Consider the following 17,119-nt stretch of genomic DNA (forward strand, 5'->3'; position numbering starts at 1 on the left):
CACAAATGTCTTAGAAAATCTTGATGGAACTGTCTTTATGTGTCCTGTTGGGTCTTTTAGGCTTATCACATATCACATAATTCAGTGTGATATGACATATAACATATGTCACATAATTTATGTGATCAGTTATCACATAACTGATTTGGGTTATTCAAGGGACACAGATCTGATGTTCAGACACCCAGGCAGCTGTGGATTATGAGGTAGAATTTCTTTCACGTATTTCACACAAAATACATAAAAAGTTTTCATCAGAGAATGAAGGGATTAAAAAAAGAAACTTTGAGATTTTTTAATGAAAAAAGGCTTCCATTTCCCAGCTAACTCTCATTGAAATCAGCTTACTAGTACACAGCTCCTGTACAGAGATATACAGTGATTTACAAGGAAATAACCAAAGAAATACCATAGACAGTGATAAGAACTGAGATTGTTTTCTATATATACTGTGGTGAAAATACAAACTCATAAATCCCTTGTAAGTGCTCAGCAGAGCTTTAAAGCGCTGCCAGGTGAGATCATTCATCTAACAAAATGACCGCTGTAATGATAGAAATAGGTATTGATTAAATTAAAAAAAAGTGTTGGATTTTGTCATTCCCAAGGTTTGCCTCAGAACAAAACATTTCAAGACAGAGAAAAGCTGACCTTGATGTATTGCTGGTTTTAAAGAGACGCCACAGGTTCACACAGCAGTTTGGGTTGGAAGGGATCTCTGGAGTCTTTAAGTCCAACTGCTCTTCAAAGCAGGGCCAAACTCAAAGTTTGGTCCAAGTCCATGGAATTTTGGAGTTTTGAATGCTTCCAAGGATGGAACAACCACTTTCTCTCTGGGAAACCTGCTAAACTGCTTAGTTGCACTTCTTTTCCTTATATCAAACCGGAATTTCCCTTGCTGCAACTTGTGATTATTGTCCAGGCAATAATTCCTGATATAGACCATTTTACAATTCTGAATGTGGATAGCAGAACATCCCCAGAGTCAACAACCTTTAACTTAATTCTGTCCATTTTTTTAGTGATATTTTTTTCCAGAACATCTACTAAGATCTTTTATTTTCTTATTTTTCTTATTTTTTAATTTTCCTACTGCACAATAGAAAACAATTCTTGAAATGATTTTGCATGCTCTGTGAATAATATCTGTTTATTCTCCCAATAGTTCTACCTGAGAGTTAATTTACCTTGCTTTGACCTTGATTATGTAAAAAAATTTCTGGAAGGATTCCATTCCCTCTGGTCTGTCTGCTTGACTAATAACTAGGCTCTAATTTAGTTTGTTTGACTACAAATTGCTTTCACCTACCTGCTTCAGCTTTTTGCTGCTTTTCAATCTTTTCCAGTCTCCCTAGCAAGGAGTCAATTTTTGTTTTGATTTGGGTTAATTCCTTCTTGATTGTTTGCAACTCATCTGATTTCACTGTGGAAAGAGAGCAAAGATGTAAAACATGAAATAAACTATATTTGTAGTCCCTCCTGAACAAAACATATTTCTTTTCTTTTCTCTGTAGTACCCAAAGACTACTGTCTCATTTCTGTCAGCATTTTTATAGATTTAACTTTTAAAATGAACCGTGTTAGTTAAAAATTGTGAATCCTTGGAAATCACAGAGTTCTAAGCCCTAATGGCAAGAGGTTATGTGAGGTATATTGCTCTGTAATAAGCATTTCAGGCAAAATGTCTCAAGGGCATTCTTAGTATTTCCAAGTAGCTGTTACTGAAAAACAGCCTATAATGAAAGAGTGATTCAAATATGACAGACATTTCACAATCTTGCAATGCTATTTTGCTGGACTATTTTGTAATAACAGAGACAATAATAAAAAGTTCCCTCACAGTAGCAGTAGTTATTTTTCAACAAGTGTGAATGGTAACATAAATTCTAGGGCAGCCAGGAATGCAATGTTATGTTCCAGTCAACAGCTTCATTGAAATAGGTTTTAAGTATTATTGCTTCAAAAGCTTTCAGTTCTGGTAATCTCTTGGACTTTTCCCAGCTATGGCTATCATATAAAAGTATTTATTTTTATGATCACATCCAGCGACATGGAGGCATTGACTAGTGCTGAAGTTTCCAAATCTGTGTTTTGTTGCATTGCATTACTCTTTAATTTATGTGCGTTATTGCTCTCTCATTGTCTAATGCAAGAAGGAGGACCTGCCTTGGCGGTATTTTGGCTTCAGAAGAAACAGCATTGCAGTCCTCATGAATGACCTTATTATTATGACATGATCAAGATATATTTTTATGCTCAGAAGGTAGTCCAAGCAAATCCACTTGCCCTGTCTGTGCTAAGATATAATGTTGAAAAGGCCCAGGGGAGAAAATGGGAAACCTGTGCTAGCATGGGAGATTAATTTATAAAGGTCAAGAGTAGGTAACACAACTGTCACACTTACAACTCTTTTAGGAAGAACTGGACCATCACTTTAAACTGCGAGGGACTAGCAATGGAAGAACACTGGGTAGTATTACTCCTCCATCCTTACCACTGCTGAAGGAGGATGTGCATTGACTTGGTGTGTATATCCAGAGCCTGGGAAAAGGGATGTTCTGCCATAGAAAAGGACATGTTCCTTTTCTGTCCAAAGGGTCTCCTGGCTGTAACTTGCCATATCAGTCCTGTTTATTAATTCTTGGGTATGTGTCTCCTCATGGTGTCTCATGGGTATTTTTTATCAGATAGTCAAAATCTTATGATGAAATGTGCAGGCAAGTTACTTCACGCTTCAATGACAATAAATGAGTATGTGTTTGCATCAAAATCAGCGTTATTGCAAACTTAGAGCACATTCACTGAAGTTGAAGCCAAGGCTTTTTATCTTAGAGTTTGGGCTGTGTGCATTATAGTTATAACAACTCAGCTAAACGCAGTAAGTCGCTACATGTGGTAATGAACTTGCTTAATTATGTGCTTATATTAAGAAATTGTGTATCTCACACTGTCATAGTCTGAAATCTCTGGTATATTAAATGAATGGTAGGACTTAAAAGTAACCTTAGTGCTAGACCTTTATATGCTGTACAGTATTTGATATTATTTGTATATTTATAGAACAAGGCTTTAAAGTGTTCTTAGAGAAATAATGGGTCACTGTACAATCCACCAGATCTGTAACAAAATGCTAAGATTCTGACAACTGTATATTTAGAAGGTTACTGCTTCCCCAGGGGCACTGTCTGGTCCATGGTGGATTAGCAAGGCGGTGCAGATAACAGGGTGAAATAGCATGAGTCTGTCCAATGGGGAATACTGTGTTTGCTCCAATCCACTATGAAGCCAGCTGGCAACACGTTCCATGTGGCCAAGCTGTTATTTTAGAGGTGTTCCCTTGAAAAGCAAATAGCAGGCTTGCCAAGGGTAAAAGATCAAAAGTGAGAAGCGACACTGCAAGGACCTAATGGTATTTGCTCCCAGTCCAGAAAGCAAAGCAGAAAACATTTGCACTTCTGAGCTTGATAGTGAAAAAGGCATATACATAGGATTACTGTTCAACTGAGGTCAAACCTGCTTTACAAGGGTTTCCCTGTGGTGTCTCAGTGAGGAATCTGTTTAGAAAGAAGACTGTACCAGAGGGAACATGGGCACAACAGTGAGGATTCAATAACAAAGAACGATGCTATAAATGACTGAGGAGCCTTCTTGCTACCTTGCAAAATTCCCCTATGCCAAAACCTTTTCCTCAAGCTGTGGCAACTGAACATGTAACTTATCATTCACATTGAATGAGGTGATTCCATCCATCATACAGTCAGTCATTTCAAGTTAATACTAAAAACAGCTGAAAGAAAAAAGGGAAAAATTCCAACAAATCTGCAGAAGTTAAGCATTTTCACCATTTCCAACATTGTGATGATGTAATTTTTAAAGTTGCTTATTGTCTTAACTTTCAGGAATTGTACAAATCTTCAAAATTGGTCTTCTAAGGAAATTCCACTCTCAGTTGTATTGTAGGTATTTTCTGTAGTAATCAACAATTAATAAAGACAAATTATGAAGTGTCCTGATGGGCAAAATACACCCTTGTGACAAAGAAGGCTGTCAGCATCCTAGGCTGCATTAGAAGGAGTGTTGCCAGCAGATTGTCATAGTTTAACCATATGTGGCAACTAAGCAACCCGCAGCTGCTTCCTCACTCCCTAAACTCATCCCCCCTCTCCAGTAGGATGGGGAGAAGAGAACTGGAAGGGGAAAAGTGAGAAAACTTAAGGGTTGAGATAAGAAAACTTAAGGGTTGAGATAAGAACTATTTTAATAGTTGAAATATGCTACTACTAGTGCTATTAGTACTATTACTAATTAGAATAATGTAATGAAAAGGAAAATAATAAAGAGAGAGAAATAAACCCAAAGAAAAACAACTGATGCCAGTGAAATATGTTGTTCACCATCAACCGATCAATGCCCAGCCAGTCCAGGTTAGCAGCAGCCCCTAGCCAACCTCCCCCTTGGTATATTGTTGAGCAAGATGTCATATGGGATGGGACGTTTCTTTGGTCAGCCTGTGTCAACTGTCCCAGCTGTGTCCCTTCCCAACATTTTGTGCACTCCCAGCCTGCTCACTGGCAGAGTGCTGTGAGGAGTAGGGGAAGGATTAGACTTTGTGTAAGCACTGCTCAACAATAACTGAAATACCTGTGAGTTATCAACACTTATTTTTCCAACATGAATCCAAAACATAGCCCCATACTAGCTACTATGAAGAATATTAATTCTACCCCAGCCAAAACCAGCACACCCCTCAACACAGCACTTGTGAGGTGACATCTGGAGCATTGTGTCCAGTTCTGGGCTCCCTGGTACAAGAACGAATGAAGACAAAGTCAGACTCTTCTCAATAGTGCCCACTACAATATGAAAGATAATTGGCACAAATTAAAGTATGGGAAATTCCATCTAAACACAAGAAAAACCTGCTGTTTTTTTGTTGTTGTTGTTTTTTGTTTTTTTCCTGTGTGGGTGGCCAGATGTTTACACAGGTCACTCAGAGAGGCTGTGGAGTTTCAACCTTTAGCGATATTCAAAAGCTGCCTGGGCACAACCCTGGTAAACTTGTAGATGGTCCTGCTTAGGCAGGGCAGTTGGACCAGGGGAGCTCCAGAGGTCCCTTCCAAACTCGACCATTCTGTGATTCTGTGATAGAAAGCTTGGGAAGAACTTTAGGCTATTTACGACAAAGTCAAATATAAAAACTGTATATACTGTACTTCAAGTGACCTCTTTTGAGTATATACAATCTCCTTTAAAATGTCACAGACTTTTTTTTCTTCAGGCAAGAAATAAAGCAATTGATAAACATGAAAGCAAATCTGCATGAGTCCAAATATCTGTTCATCCGCTTTTGAGTAGTAGAATAGAAAAAAAAAGTAGCTTATTGAATTTTTTTTTTCCTATTAGCAGATAAGCAAAAACCAGCAGGTGACATAAGTGCATGTGTTGGAAAGGAAAGAAATTACTAATGAAATTCCCCAAACACTGGCATCAAAATGGCTAAATATCTTCAACAAATATTTTTGACTTTGATGCCAAAAATGAAATAAACAGGTTAATTTTGCTGATGACATGAAATTGAAATTGAACAGTATCATCTATTCAAAGTGAACTGGAATGGAAGGAGGGGTCAGGTGATTTTAAGCCTTGCTACCTCTGAAAAAAAAGATGCAATGTAATTGCACTGAAAAAAAGTCCCACACATGACTAACAGCACAACCTCTACTCTTAACATTGAAGCTGCTCAGCAAAAAAGACAGTGACAGAATTATCGTTGGGTGTAACTGTAATCTCAGGTTGACAACATGAGAAAGAAAATGCAGTGTTATGATGTCTCAAATGATGTATGCCTAAAGATGAAGAAGTACAATGACATTTTACAAAGACATGGTGATATCTCTGCCTGAAATGGTGCATGCAGGTTGAACCACTGAACTTTTCTGTGTGGGGAGTGGGGCCATGAAGATGAGTATAAGAATGGAAAGCCTGTAGTGTGACAGAAGAGTTTTGCTTCTTTGCCTGAGACAAAAGAAGGCAAAAGGAAATAAAATATTAAAGCTAAAGTAGTGTTGGCACAACAAATGATATGAACAAATAATAAGAAAATTTAAGCAGAAGAAAATTAAAGAAACAGAGACAAAAAAACAAACCCTAACTAGCTTTATATTGGAGCTTAAAGGATTAGATGATGTGCCTACTTGCAACAGTAATGAATTAGAATCAGTGACCCTTTCCAGCCCTCTGATGGGAGTGCAAGGGCCTTCCAGAATGCATCTTTCATTGAAGAATGTAGCACCAAAGGAGACAAACTGCATCCAGCTCAAAACAAGAAATTTAAAACTGAGGTCAATCACATTTTTAGAAATGAAAGGGCTAGTGTTGAATTACAGCTATATTTGTGAAATGTTTTTTTTTTTTCCGTAACTACAAATTGATTCATCCACAAAGCATGATTTAGATTTTTTTTGAAAATGTCATGTATTTTTGTCTAAACCTTCATGTTTAATATAAAATATTTTATCATATTGCATTACTTTAGATTTCACTGAAAAATGGGTTAGCTAATGAAGTGAAAATGAGTCCGAAGAAATCAATTTAAAGGCACAGTTCAGGACATATTGTAACATTTTAACGCTCTACTCCTTAATCTCAAACACACAGGACATAAAAAATTTGATTAGAGTTTTCCTCCTGTTTTAGATGTGTAGAATAAAACTGCATATCCTAAGAGCTTCAGTTTGTATACTGACAGATTTTTTCCCAGTGCTAAACAGCAATCTGCATCTGCTGCTTCATACCATTAATGTGAAGAACTATGTGTAGTTTCCACATCAAAATGTTTAATTTTGTGAGTTACTTTAAATAATGTGAAAAGGCTGTTTAATTTTTTTTCTGGTCTTTGAAGTTAAGAATAAAACAAAATATTGTAAACTGATCTTTGAAAAATTATAGATTCAGGAAAGAAATAAAGCCATTTTGTGTTTTGGAAGCATACTTCAAACACATTGCAACTTTTTGGTAGAACAAGAATTTACTGCACTGGCAGACATTATTTTTGCAGACGTAGTCAATCAATAGGCAAGGCATTTTTGTATTATGTTTTTACAACATCTTTGCTTTGTGCCACAGCAAACCTCTGGTTTTGGGTTGCTGGTTTTCAGAAGTGAGTCCCTCTAATCCTGGTAATTACATTGAGAGGGTCTCTCTGACCTTTAATACTTCATGTATGGCTTCATTTTCTGAATCTAGTCTGGGTGGAGAACAGCTATGAGAACAGTTATGCCTATGAGATTTCTGCTTAAATCTTGAAAGTCTATTAGGGGGTGTAATCTGATGAGAGTTTTGTTATTTGGAAGTGAAATCTTTCAAGCATAGGCAATACCATTTTGATATAGTTAATTCTGAACCTGCGATTAAGCTCTTTTATGGTATTGAATTTCATTAAACCCTAAAATAGCTTCTTTTCCGCTATGTTTCTTCTTATTGAATAGATCCTTTATTTAACTAGCAATAAATTACAAGTAGAATTGACAGTGTATTAGTCCAGGTGGTTCAGATTAGCAGTGTAGAGTAAGGGGCAACAAAATATTAAATTGCTTCACCCCATATGTCAATACAGCCAGCTTTTCCAAGAAAATAGCAAAAGAAGCCCCAGACCATGTTCTTTATTTTCCAACTTGAAACCCCCAAGGGACTGGTTCAGTTCTCTGATAAACGTCTTACATTAAGCTGATTATAGTCCTGTCCAAGTCAACAAAATTGTGTTTCTACTTTTATGAAGGGTTGGTTGGACTTGAAAAAAAGGGAAGTAATTCTATGGGGAATTCAAGCATGAAAGTCTGCATGCTGTGTGTCTGACTCCTTTTAAAGGTGTGCTGTATGCAGAAAGAAAATTTTCTGCAGTTTTTTCCAAGACGATAAATAGTCTTTGCAGTTGTGTGCTAAATGCCATTGTAAAGAACTGAGGGTGGAAACTCAACAAAGGTCAAAATGCCAGCCCACGTTTTTAGCAATACATCTTGTAGCTCTCCTTTCAGTGTTAAAGAGCTGGATCTTGTCACTTGGTGCTCCAAGACTGACATTTCTAGAGTTCACATCACACTTGAAAATGAAGGATACTTTTACTGGGCATAACACTGTCTGTTAGGATCTCTAGACTCCTGAATTCACTTTCATTAAATAATTTGCAGGTTCTGAAACATTTGCCATGTTATGATAACAGTGTTTTGGAGGTCTTGTATCAAGTAGCCGTGGGTATTCAGACTAGGGATGATTCCTTTAATTTATGTCATGCATTACTTAAATCCTCACATGGTACTACAAAAGATTTTCTGAAAAGCAGCATAAATAATAAAGCAAATTTGATGATTATTATGAGGAGCAAATATCTATATACTAATATAATATGTTCTGTCCCATTCAATGCAATGAAGACCCAGATTTCTGGGTGAAAGATTTCCTTGACATCTATTGAAATATACTAAGATCCTCAGCTCTCTAGAAGAATTTTTGAGTTATTATTCTGAAAAATGAGAAATATGTATATAAAAAAACTTATCTAAAAATAATTTGTATTCTCAGGGAAAAGTGAGTCCAAAAACCTATTCTTATTAGGCTATGCTTTAGGAAAATTAGTGAATTGAATCCACTAATCCTACTAGCTTTTCATATGGATAAGACAACAGTAAATGATGAAAAAGGGAGATCTAATGGATGAATCTGCAAGTATATATACTTACCAAAGCTTCGATTCACTGTGTGAAAACCCACAGCCCCAAGGGCTGGAAAAGACTATCAAAATAGTTTCAATTCTATGTCTACTAAAGTGAAGATCTTGAGCTGCATGTTTTCCTTTAAATTAATATAATTAATATTAATCATAACTCATTACTTAAAGTATTGAGGAAAGACAATAAATAGCTAGGGACACTCGATTAGTTCAAGATGTGTATGAAAAGGTCTAGACTCATGTTTATCGTCCAGAGAACAAAGGAAATGTTGCTGCTCCCAAACATCCTCTTAGGGTGTGTGTGAACTCCATAATATTGCACCTAAATTGAAATGTCTTCCTGTGCCAGCTATCAAAGCTCCAGCTGCAGGTAATGGGCATGTAGCCAGTTCATTCTCTGGAGACTTGTGTGTGATTCAACTATACAGACAGCAGAGCCTTTCTTTCTCAGAACATCATCCTTTCTAAGGAATTGCTTGAGCTCCTTATGCCACAGTGTATAACATTGGCTCTGTTTATCACATTTACATTCTTTCAGTCACACGTATGTTTATTACATTTCTCCTTTTGAGGTCTCTGATATCATCAGTTCATACAATAGGATCAAGAATGGAGGTTAGTGGGCTCACTGGAGGTCCATCCTCTTTGTTAGATGCTAATGTGTGAGATTTGGGCATGTTAAGAGTACGTAATTGGCTCATGTCAATGCCATAATTAATCCCTGTTGCAGTAAGGTACAGTGTTGGTGGATTCACTTATTTCATGATTGTGCTTTGTTAGTACGATGTTTTGTTAGCCAGTCTGGCATTCCAAGTGTCTTATTGAAGTCCCTTCATTCTTTCTAATATCTGATCCCTACCTGATCTTTCTCTTCCTCTTCCAGTGACGCTTCCAAGGACAGTATCACTCCACATAAGGGGCAGGGGAAGACAGGTGGGTGCTGAAAGATGCACGAAGAGGAAGATGAAGTTCCCTGGACATATTATGGAGTGGGGGTTTTGGTCAGCATGGAGGAGGGGAATCTTATTGTTCATCAGCTCTTCTAAGGCCAACTCACTAAAGACTGGTTGAATAACCCCAGATTGCCAGTCCTGATTTGGATTCCCTTTAGAACAGGCAAAGACACTTTGCCTCTTTCTACCATAAAAGGAATCTGGCAAAAAAAGGACACACAACCCAACCTCCCCCATGCCCCCAGCCCACTTCCCACCAGCTCACATACAACCCTCAAGTCTCCACAGAGATCAGTGTGCCTTTGTTTATAACAAGATTAATAGCTTTGCTTTATTATCAGCTGTTCACAAGACCTCATGGTGTATAAGCAGTCAGGGTGACAGAAGATTTTAAACAGGCTTCTAATAAGGCCAAGGGAGTGGGTCAAATGTTGATGGGATTTCCTTCAAAACCTACATCACTGTGCCCTTTGACTTGCAGGAAAGGCATGTCAGCTTAGTAAACAAACCAGCTTGTCAAGCTAGAGGCTGAGGGTAGGAAATAACTGAAACAGAGCTATATAATGGAAGATGTCTGCCTGCAGAAATTACTAGGATCATTGTTTCAGTAATATCCAACTGAAATGAGCAACTCACATTTGGATCCTGAGGAAGAAGCCCCACTTGAGGTGGATCGTGATGCTCCTTTCATGGAGAAAACCCCTTTGCCTCTACGGGTTGTTGTCACAGCCACACGAGGACGTTTCAGTGGAATTACCGCACGAGGTGGTGGGGGGACACGGCCGTGGTAATCAAACAACCTAGAAAAAATAAAGTCAGCTGGACTCCATAAAACCTTGTATGATTTCAAGTCATGGAAGCCCTGTCAACAAAATTTTCATGTTATCTTTGAGAAAATTAGCCTTTGAAACTGTAATCATTTTAGATCACAGTCAAATTAGATTTCAAGGGCTTATGCACATTAAGTGCCGTATTTAGATTTCAGTCACAGACCAGTGCATACCTCATATTTTTTTGTATAATTTAAATGAGGGATGCGTTATGGGACCATGTTATTTGCAGTGTGGAAAATCCATAACCTGCTTTCCACAGGTCCACAGCATTTCATTGCACACAGCCAGTAGCAATATATTTTGTTGTGGTGACATTTCAGTTCCTTTATTACATGCATGGTTTAAATTCTAGTTTTCTCCCTCCCATCCTTAAAGACAGAAAAAAATTTGAACTTTTCTGAAGCCAAACATTGCCATAAAGAAATACCTTACAGTTTCTGAAATAGCAAAAGAGTATTTGTAGTGAGGCACCTGTATGTCCTTCTGAACACACAGAAAAGAGGTCCCAGCATATGATCTCTTTATTGAAGAATGAATTGATGTAGGATGACTAAAATACCCAAGCATGCTTAATAGAAAGAGGTCTTGCTCAAACACCACTGTAGCAAGTAAATATTCAGTCTATAAAAGTCAATAAAAGACATCCTGGAACCAAAACAAACTAGTGTTCCCAAACAGAATACCCAATCCTAAAACCATGGTTATCATTGGTTGACTAACCTGCATAGAAGAAAATAAAGGCAATAGAAAAGGTGATTAAAACTACATATATATTTAGAAAATTAAAACCTATGGGCTTTCCATCTGGCAGGTCAGGAGAAGAAAGTTCAGAAAATTAAGATTTCCTGTTCAGAGACTGAAGCAGAGGAACAAGCAACATTCTCATGAAATGTTCTTAAGTTTCTTTCAAATGATACTTGGTAACTATGGAAATTTATAACTGCATGTTTACTTTTAACAATTCTGACTACCTTTGCCCAGCTGGGCATATAGATACACATTTGAAAACAGATGCCCAAGACCAGTAATTCACTCACCACACTCTAACTGCATGTGAACAGGAAGCAGAATCAAACTTAAGTCTCTTATAGACTGTTTTCTGACAAATATCTAATGCTTAAATCCCAGGATTCTTAACTGTTGTCTGTAACATAATCCCACAGGCAATATAACCAGCTCCTTCATTTTCCAGAGCTGCCTAAAAAATGTGTCACAGGGACCATGTCACCCCGTGTGAACTTGAACCCTGTGGCCTTGAATGGTCTTGCTGAATAAGCCATTTTTAGCCATTGTGAGCACAACTAAGCAATTATGTATAAAGATGAACACTAAAATATTTTTGGGACTTTTAACAGAGATATTATTTGTTGTCACTCATCATTTATCACATTGGTTGATGTCCTGGGTTTGGCTGTAGCAGTCAATTTTTCTCCTTAGTAGCTGGTGCAGCACCATGTTTTGACTTTTAGACTGGGAACAGAGCTGATAACACTGATGTTTTTAGTTGATGCTAAGTAATGTTTACTCTGACCAAGGACTTTGTGAGTCTCATGCTCTGCCAGGGAGGAGGCGAGGCCGTGAGGAAGCAGAGACAGGACACCTGACCCAAGCTAGCCAAAGAGGTATTCCATACCACAGCATGTCATGCCCGGGGAGGTAACTGGGAGTTCCCCAGAAGGGCTCACTCTCTTCCAGGTCAGGCTCGTTTTGGCGGGTGATATTGTATTCTCTTCCCTTGTTGTTTCCCTTATCATTATCATTATTGGTGGTAGCAGTAGTGGTTTGTGTTATACCTTAGTTACTGGACTGTTCTTATCGCAACCCATGAGAGTTATATTCTTTCAATTCTCCTCCCCATCCCTCTGGGAGCAGGGGAGGGGGTGGGGAAGAAAAGAAAGAGGGGGGGGGGGTGAGAGGGAGACTGTGTAGCTGATTGTGTTTAAACCATGACAGATGATCTGGAAGTTAGCCACAACCTCTTTTTGACATTACTGGAAAGAATGTTTCAGAACTTCTTCCTCTTCCTCTTCCTCTTCCTCTTCTTCTTCTTCTCCTTCTTCTTCTTCTTCTTCTTCTTCTTCTTCTTCTTCTTCTTCTTCTTCTTCTTCTTCTTCTTCTTCTTCTTCTTCTTCTTTTATTATTATTATTCCAAAGGTGATTTTTTTTCTGTCTTCCAGTATTTCATGTTGTTCTGGTTTAAAACCAGATGGTAACTCAGGACCATGCAGCTGCTCACTTACCTCTCCCCCCCTTCCTCTCCTGAAATATTTATACATCAGAAAATCTCACTATTGAACAGATTTACGGACACATTTCACTCAGCAGTTTTACATAATAGGAAAATCATCAAGATAGATAGACACCAGGTTCTACAGAAACTACCTTTAATATCTCATAAGTATTTTATTGTGGAAATTTGACCATTATAGTTGTTCATTTGTACTACCCATAATATACAGAATTAGGAAAAAAACTAAAGACATATAGCTTTAATATTCAGGTGGCATAGATCAGAAACAGTAATATGTTAAAAGCATAAAAATCTACTGATGAAATTCAGAGCATTAACCTTGGGGAAAGTAAACATAAGTCTGTGGAAGTTAACTTCTTATAGGCATGAGCTGTTCCTTCTGCTAAGGCTAGACTAAGCAGGATTAAACTACACTGATGGCTATTACTCCATATGTTTATAGCTCACTATTTTTAGCTGTGTCCAAGGGAACATGGTCATTTACACATAAAACCAAAACTAATAGCTCAAATTAAACCAACTCCAGGAAAACAAAACAAAACAAAACATCCCCCCCCCCCAAAAAAAATCTACATTTTTCCTACAGTGTTTCTAAGCAGAAAGATAGATAGCGCATGATACCTTAACTTCAGGGTAGAAACCACTCCCTTGCTATTATCCACTGCTTTACATAAAAGAAACCTCAGACTAAAAGAGGTTGGTGAAGCAATACTTTGTTCCACTCTAACTCACTTGGCCTACGCTAAGGCAGGCTGCTGTAATGCAGGCACAGCACTGCTGGATCATGAGTTGGTTATCCATGGTCATCCATGTTAACCCTGTGTTGTGGTGACTCTGCTACATATAAACGAATAAATTCCCATAGTGCTAAGCTAGACTGTGTGTATATACTCAAAGGACAAGTCTCCAGTTGCTCAGGTATCCACACTTCTTTTCCTCCTTTAGAAACACATGTTGTGTTTGTTTTTTTTTTTTTTTCTCTCTTAAGGTCCTTTTAGCCTTCTAAACATTCTTGGAAGACATATTTTTCAGGATACATTCCACATCTTTTCATACACATAGATGAAAAGAGAAAGACATGGGTGCTATGCTGAATAATTTTACAGCTGCTATATGTTCCTCTGAAAGAATTCTGTAGGGGTAAACACTGAGCAATTAAACTACCACTGAAATGTTCTGCACAGAAAATGCTCCAAAAGCTCTTAGAGAAGGATAAGACCAAAAGAACTGTTTAATGTGCATGCATGCATTTGATGGTGATAATCTTCTCTGTTTGTGATATATTCAAACAGTCTTATTCTGATATACAATAGAAGTAATGAAATGAATAATACGTAAAATCAGAACAGACCTGTCTAACCAAATGATGTGATTACATTATAAACAAACAGTAGAGATGGTGTAGGATGTACAAAAATATAACCACACATACCGATTGTAGAAATCATCTCTGTAGTAATCATAATCAAATACATAACCACTGTGGAAAAACACAGAAAAACAGGAATGAACTGGTTTATAGAAATATACACATTGATTAAAACTTCTGTGGTAATATTGGCTTACTCTCAATTTCTGAGACCTTTTTAAAAGTCCTTCCCCTTCTTTTCCTCAACCGTACACTGTACATTATGTTTGTCAATGCTGTTGTCAGCTATCACTGTAATATATTTGGAAATGTGAAATCTAGGACATGCAGAACAGTGTAAACAGTTGACAGCACATATAGAAAGTATTTAACACAGCATGACAGCTCTGTAATTAGAGGATCATTATAGTGTAATTCTCTGAGTGATCAAACGAAGGAAGCACTCTAATACTGAAGCCCTTTGCTGAGGTAACATGGCATAATCAGTAGACAAGTAAGAATGTTAGTACATGAAAGACTGGTAAAGGGATAGATAGGTGAGCTGCCATAAGACAATGAATTTGATTTATGAGAAACATGAAAAGGATTGGACTGCTGAGTTTACCAAATATTTTCTTACAAATAGAAAAGGAAAAAGTTAGAAAAAATGAATGCTGCAAGTAATAGTGTTATAGAGATGCTTTTCCTCTCAGGCTCAGAGATGAAAATATAGACCAATCTGGGAAAAGACAGGCATCATCAAGGGAAACAAATATAGGTAGGAAATTGCAGAGGTCCAGGGAAAACTATTTTTGAGCTGTCAATTGCAAAGTCAATCCTAGATTGATCTTCCTAGTTTTGCATTCCATTAGCATCTTTCTACCTTTATGGTGAAGAAATAGCAATGTAGTTTATCTGTCTCACACATTCAAGAAAATAGAACCAAAGAGCTAATAAATCACAAGGGATTTGTACTCTGCCTGATGAAGGACTAGCAACAAAAATCCTAAGTTAGTCACTTGCCTGAGAAGGGCAATTATGAATAGTAAAGGTAAGAGGCATTAAGAAGCATCACAAAAAAGGAGATTTCAGTAAGAAAGCAGAAAGGTAGAAAGGAAAGACAAGAGGAAGAACACATTTACTGAATGTAAAAGGAGATGAATGATGGTAGCTGCACATTTACGGAGCTTGTCTTCACAGAGAATGGACTTGTGGCTAATTTCTGCTCTTGAACACTGAGCAAAATGTCTTCTGGTGGGTGGATAGTGCATAATTTGAAGAATGGATCAAGAATTTTCAAGTTTTTTGCTTTTGTTAATCACATAATGCCTCTTTCTCCTTTTCTTCCCTTTCCTATGTTTCAGAGGCTGACCACTAAAAAAGGGGAAAAAATAAAGTTGACAAGCTTAAATTACTTCAATAACCATTTCATCTCAGTGTTTTGATTTTGAAGGCTTGCAATTTCCCCTATCTGCAACTGGCAAAAATATCCATCAAAGGAGGTCAGAGGACAATTTCCATCTCTGCCACGTCTACTTTGGATGCAAGTTCCCAAGTAGACGTGATAGTTTAAGTTGTACTGACTACCTACATAATACTGGACCAGCAGTAAGTATCATTAGGCTCATCAGGTGAGAATGTCAACTGTCCTGTTGGTAATCTCTTTGAGAAAATAAAACCTTACATGAATTTTATGTGAAACTCTTATTAAATAAAACAGCCCTGAGAATCTAGAATCCAGCAGCAAGTAAGCTGTATGTGTTAGAGGAAGCAAAATAAAAAGTAATAATAATTAGGCCTTGTATAGTGATCAAGTTTCTGTACCTTGCCTTAATGCAAAACTAGCAAATTCTTCCTTACACTTTGCAACAGCTCTTGTTTTGTCTGCTATAGTCAGTCTACATGGAACTAAGAAGTAGCCTGTAGCAAAGCTATTATTTTATTTAAAGTTATTCACAGTTTGATAATGGATTTATTTAGCTGAATGATTAATAGTTCCACTAAGGCCTTACTTAATATACAATTTTGGTTTATAAGATAACAGACAATTTGAAGAAAAAATATTAAAGTTAAAAGGCCTGTCACATACAACCATTCACCTGGAGTGACATTAATTTAATTTGCATAAAGACCAGATAAATTGAGTTTTTCAAGGTTGAAGATCATGATGCTGATGAAGAATAATTCACTTTGCACCCGCTAGAGTAAGGTTGGAAGACAGCTATATTTTCTGTGGCAAATCAACCCTGGTCCATAGGACACAACAAGGACTGCAGGCCCTTCACTGGATTTTCAGAATATGGAACTTATTTTTCACGTACCAATGGAGTGACAGAGAGAGCTCAAATCCATCCTTGGGAATAGTGGCATTGATGTAGCATGGAAGGGAGAGAAGTCTCCCTTCATTTGCCTCAGTATTCACTGGCAAATGCTCTGACCACACCAGCCCGGTACTGGAAGGCAGATGCAGGAACTGTGAGAATGAGTATCTTAGGACCACTGAAGGAGAGGATCAGGTTCGAGACCATCTTAGGACTCTGAATATGCACAAGTCCATGGGACCTAATGAAATCCATTGTCGGGTCCTGAGGGAGCTGGCGAATGAAGTTGCAAAGCCACTGTCCATCATATTTGAAAAATCAGGGCAGTCAGGTGAAGTTCCCGATGACTGGAAAACAGGGTAATATAACCCCCATTTTCAAGAAAGGGAAAATGGATGACCCAGGGAGCTACAGATCAGTCAGTCTCACCTCTGTGCCTGACAGGATCATAGAACAGATTCTCCTAGAAACCATGCCAGGGCACATGAAAAACAATGAGGTGTTTGGTGACAGCCAACATGGCTTCACTAAGGGGAAATCATGCCTGCCCCATTTGGTGGCCTTCTATGATGGGGCTTTGGAACTGATGGACAGGGTCAAGGCACCTGACATCATCTACCTGGACTTGTGCAAAGCATTTGAAAGTGTCCCACATGACATCCTTGTCTCTGAACTGGAGAGACATCAA

At 37.8% G+C, this 17,119-nt stretch overlaps 1 protein-coding gene across 1 annotated transcript in view; it reads right to left on the reverse strand.

The window, feature by feature from the left end:
- The window catches only part of RALYL (RALY RNA binding protein like), a 107,512-nt gene that overhangs the window by 22,492 nt on the left and 67,901 nt on the right, over positions 1-17,119 (reverse strand). Inside the window, exons 4-7 of the mRNA XM_005150833.3 lie at positions 14,195-14,242; positions 10,315-10,478; positions 9,585-9,665; positions 1,310-1,423 (exon numbers count right to left, since the gene is read on the reverse strand). Of these exons, the coding sequence (XP_005150890.1) occupies positions 1,310-1,423; positions 9,585-9,665; positions 10,315-10,478; positions 14,195-14,242 (407 nt within the window). The remainder of the gene's footprint in view (positions 1-1,309; positions 1,424-9,584; positions 9,666-10,314; positions 10,479-14,194; positions 14,243-17,119) is intronic.

The sequence above is a fragment of the Melopsittacus undulatus genome, chromosome 1 (assembly GCF_012275295.1).
Source record: "Melopsittacus undulatus isolate bMelUnd1 chromosome 1, bMelUnd1.mat.Z, whole genome shotgun sequence".
NCBI classification, from domain to species: domain Eukaryota; kingdom Metazoa; phylum Chordata; class Aves; order Psittaciformes; family Psittaculidae; genus Melopsittacus; species Melopsittacus undulatus.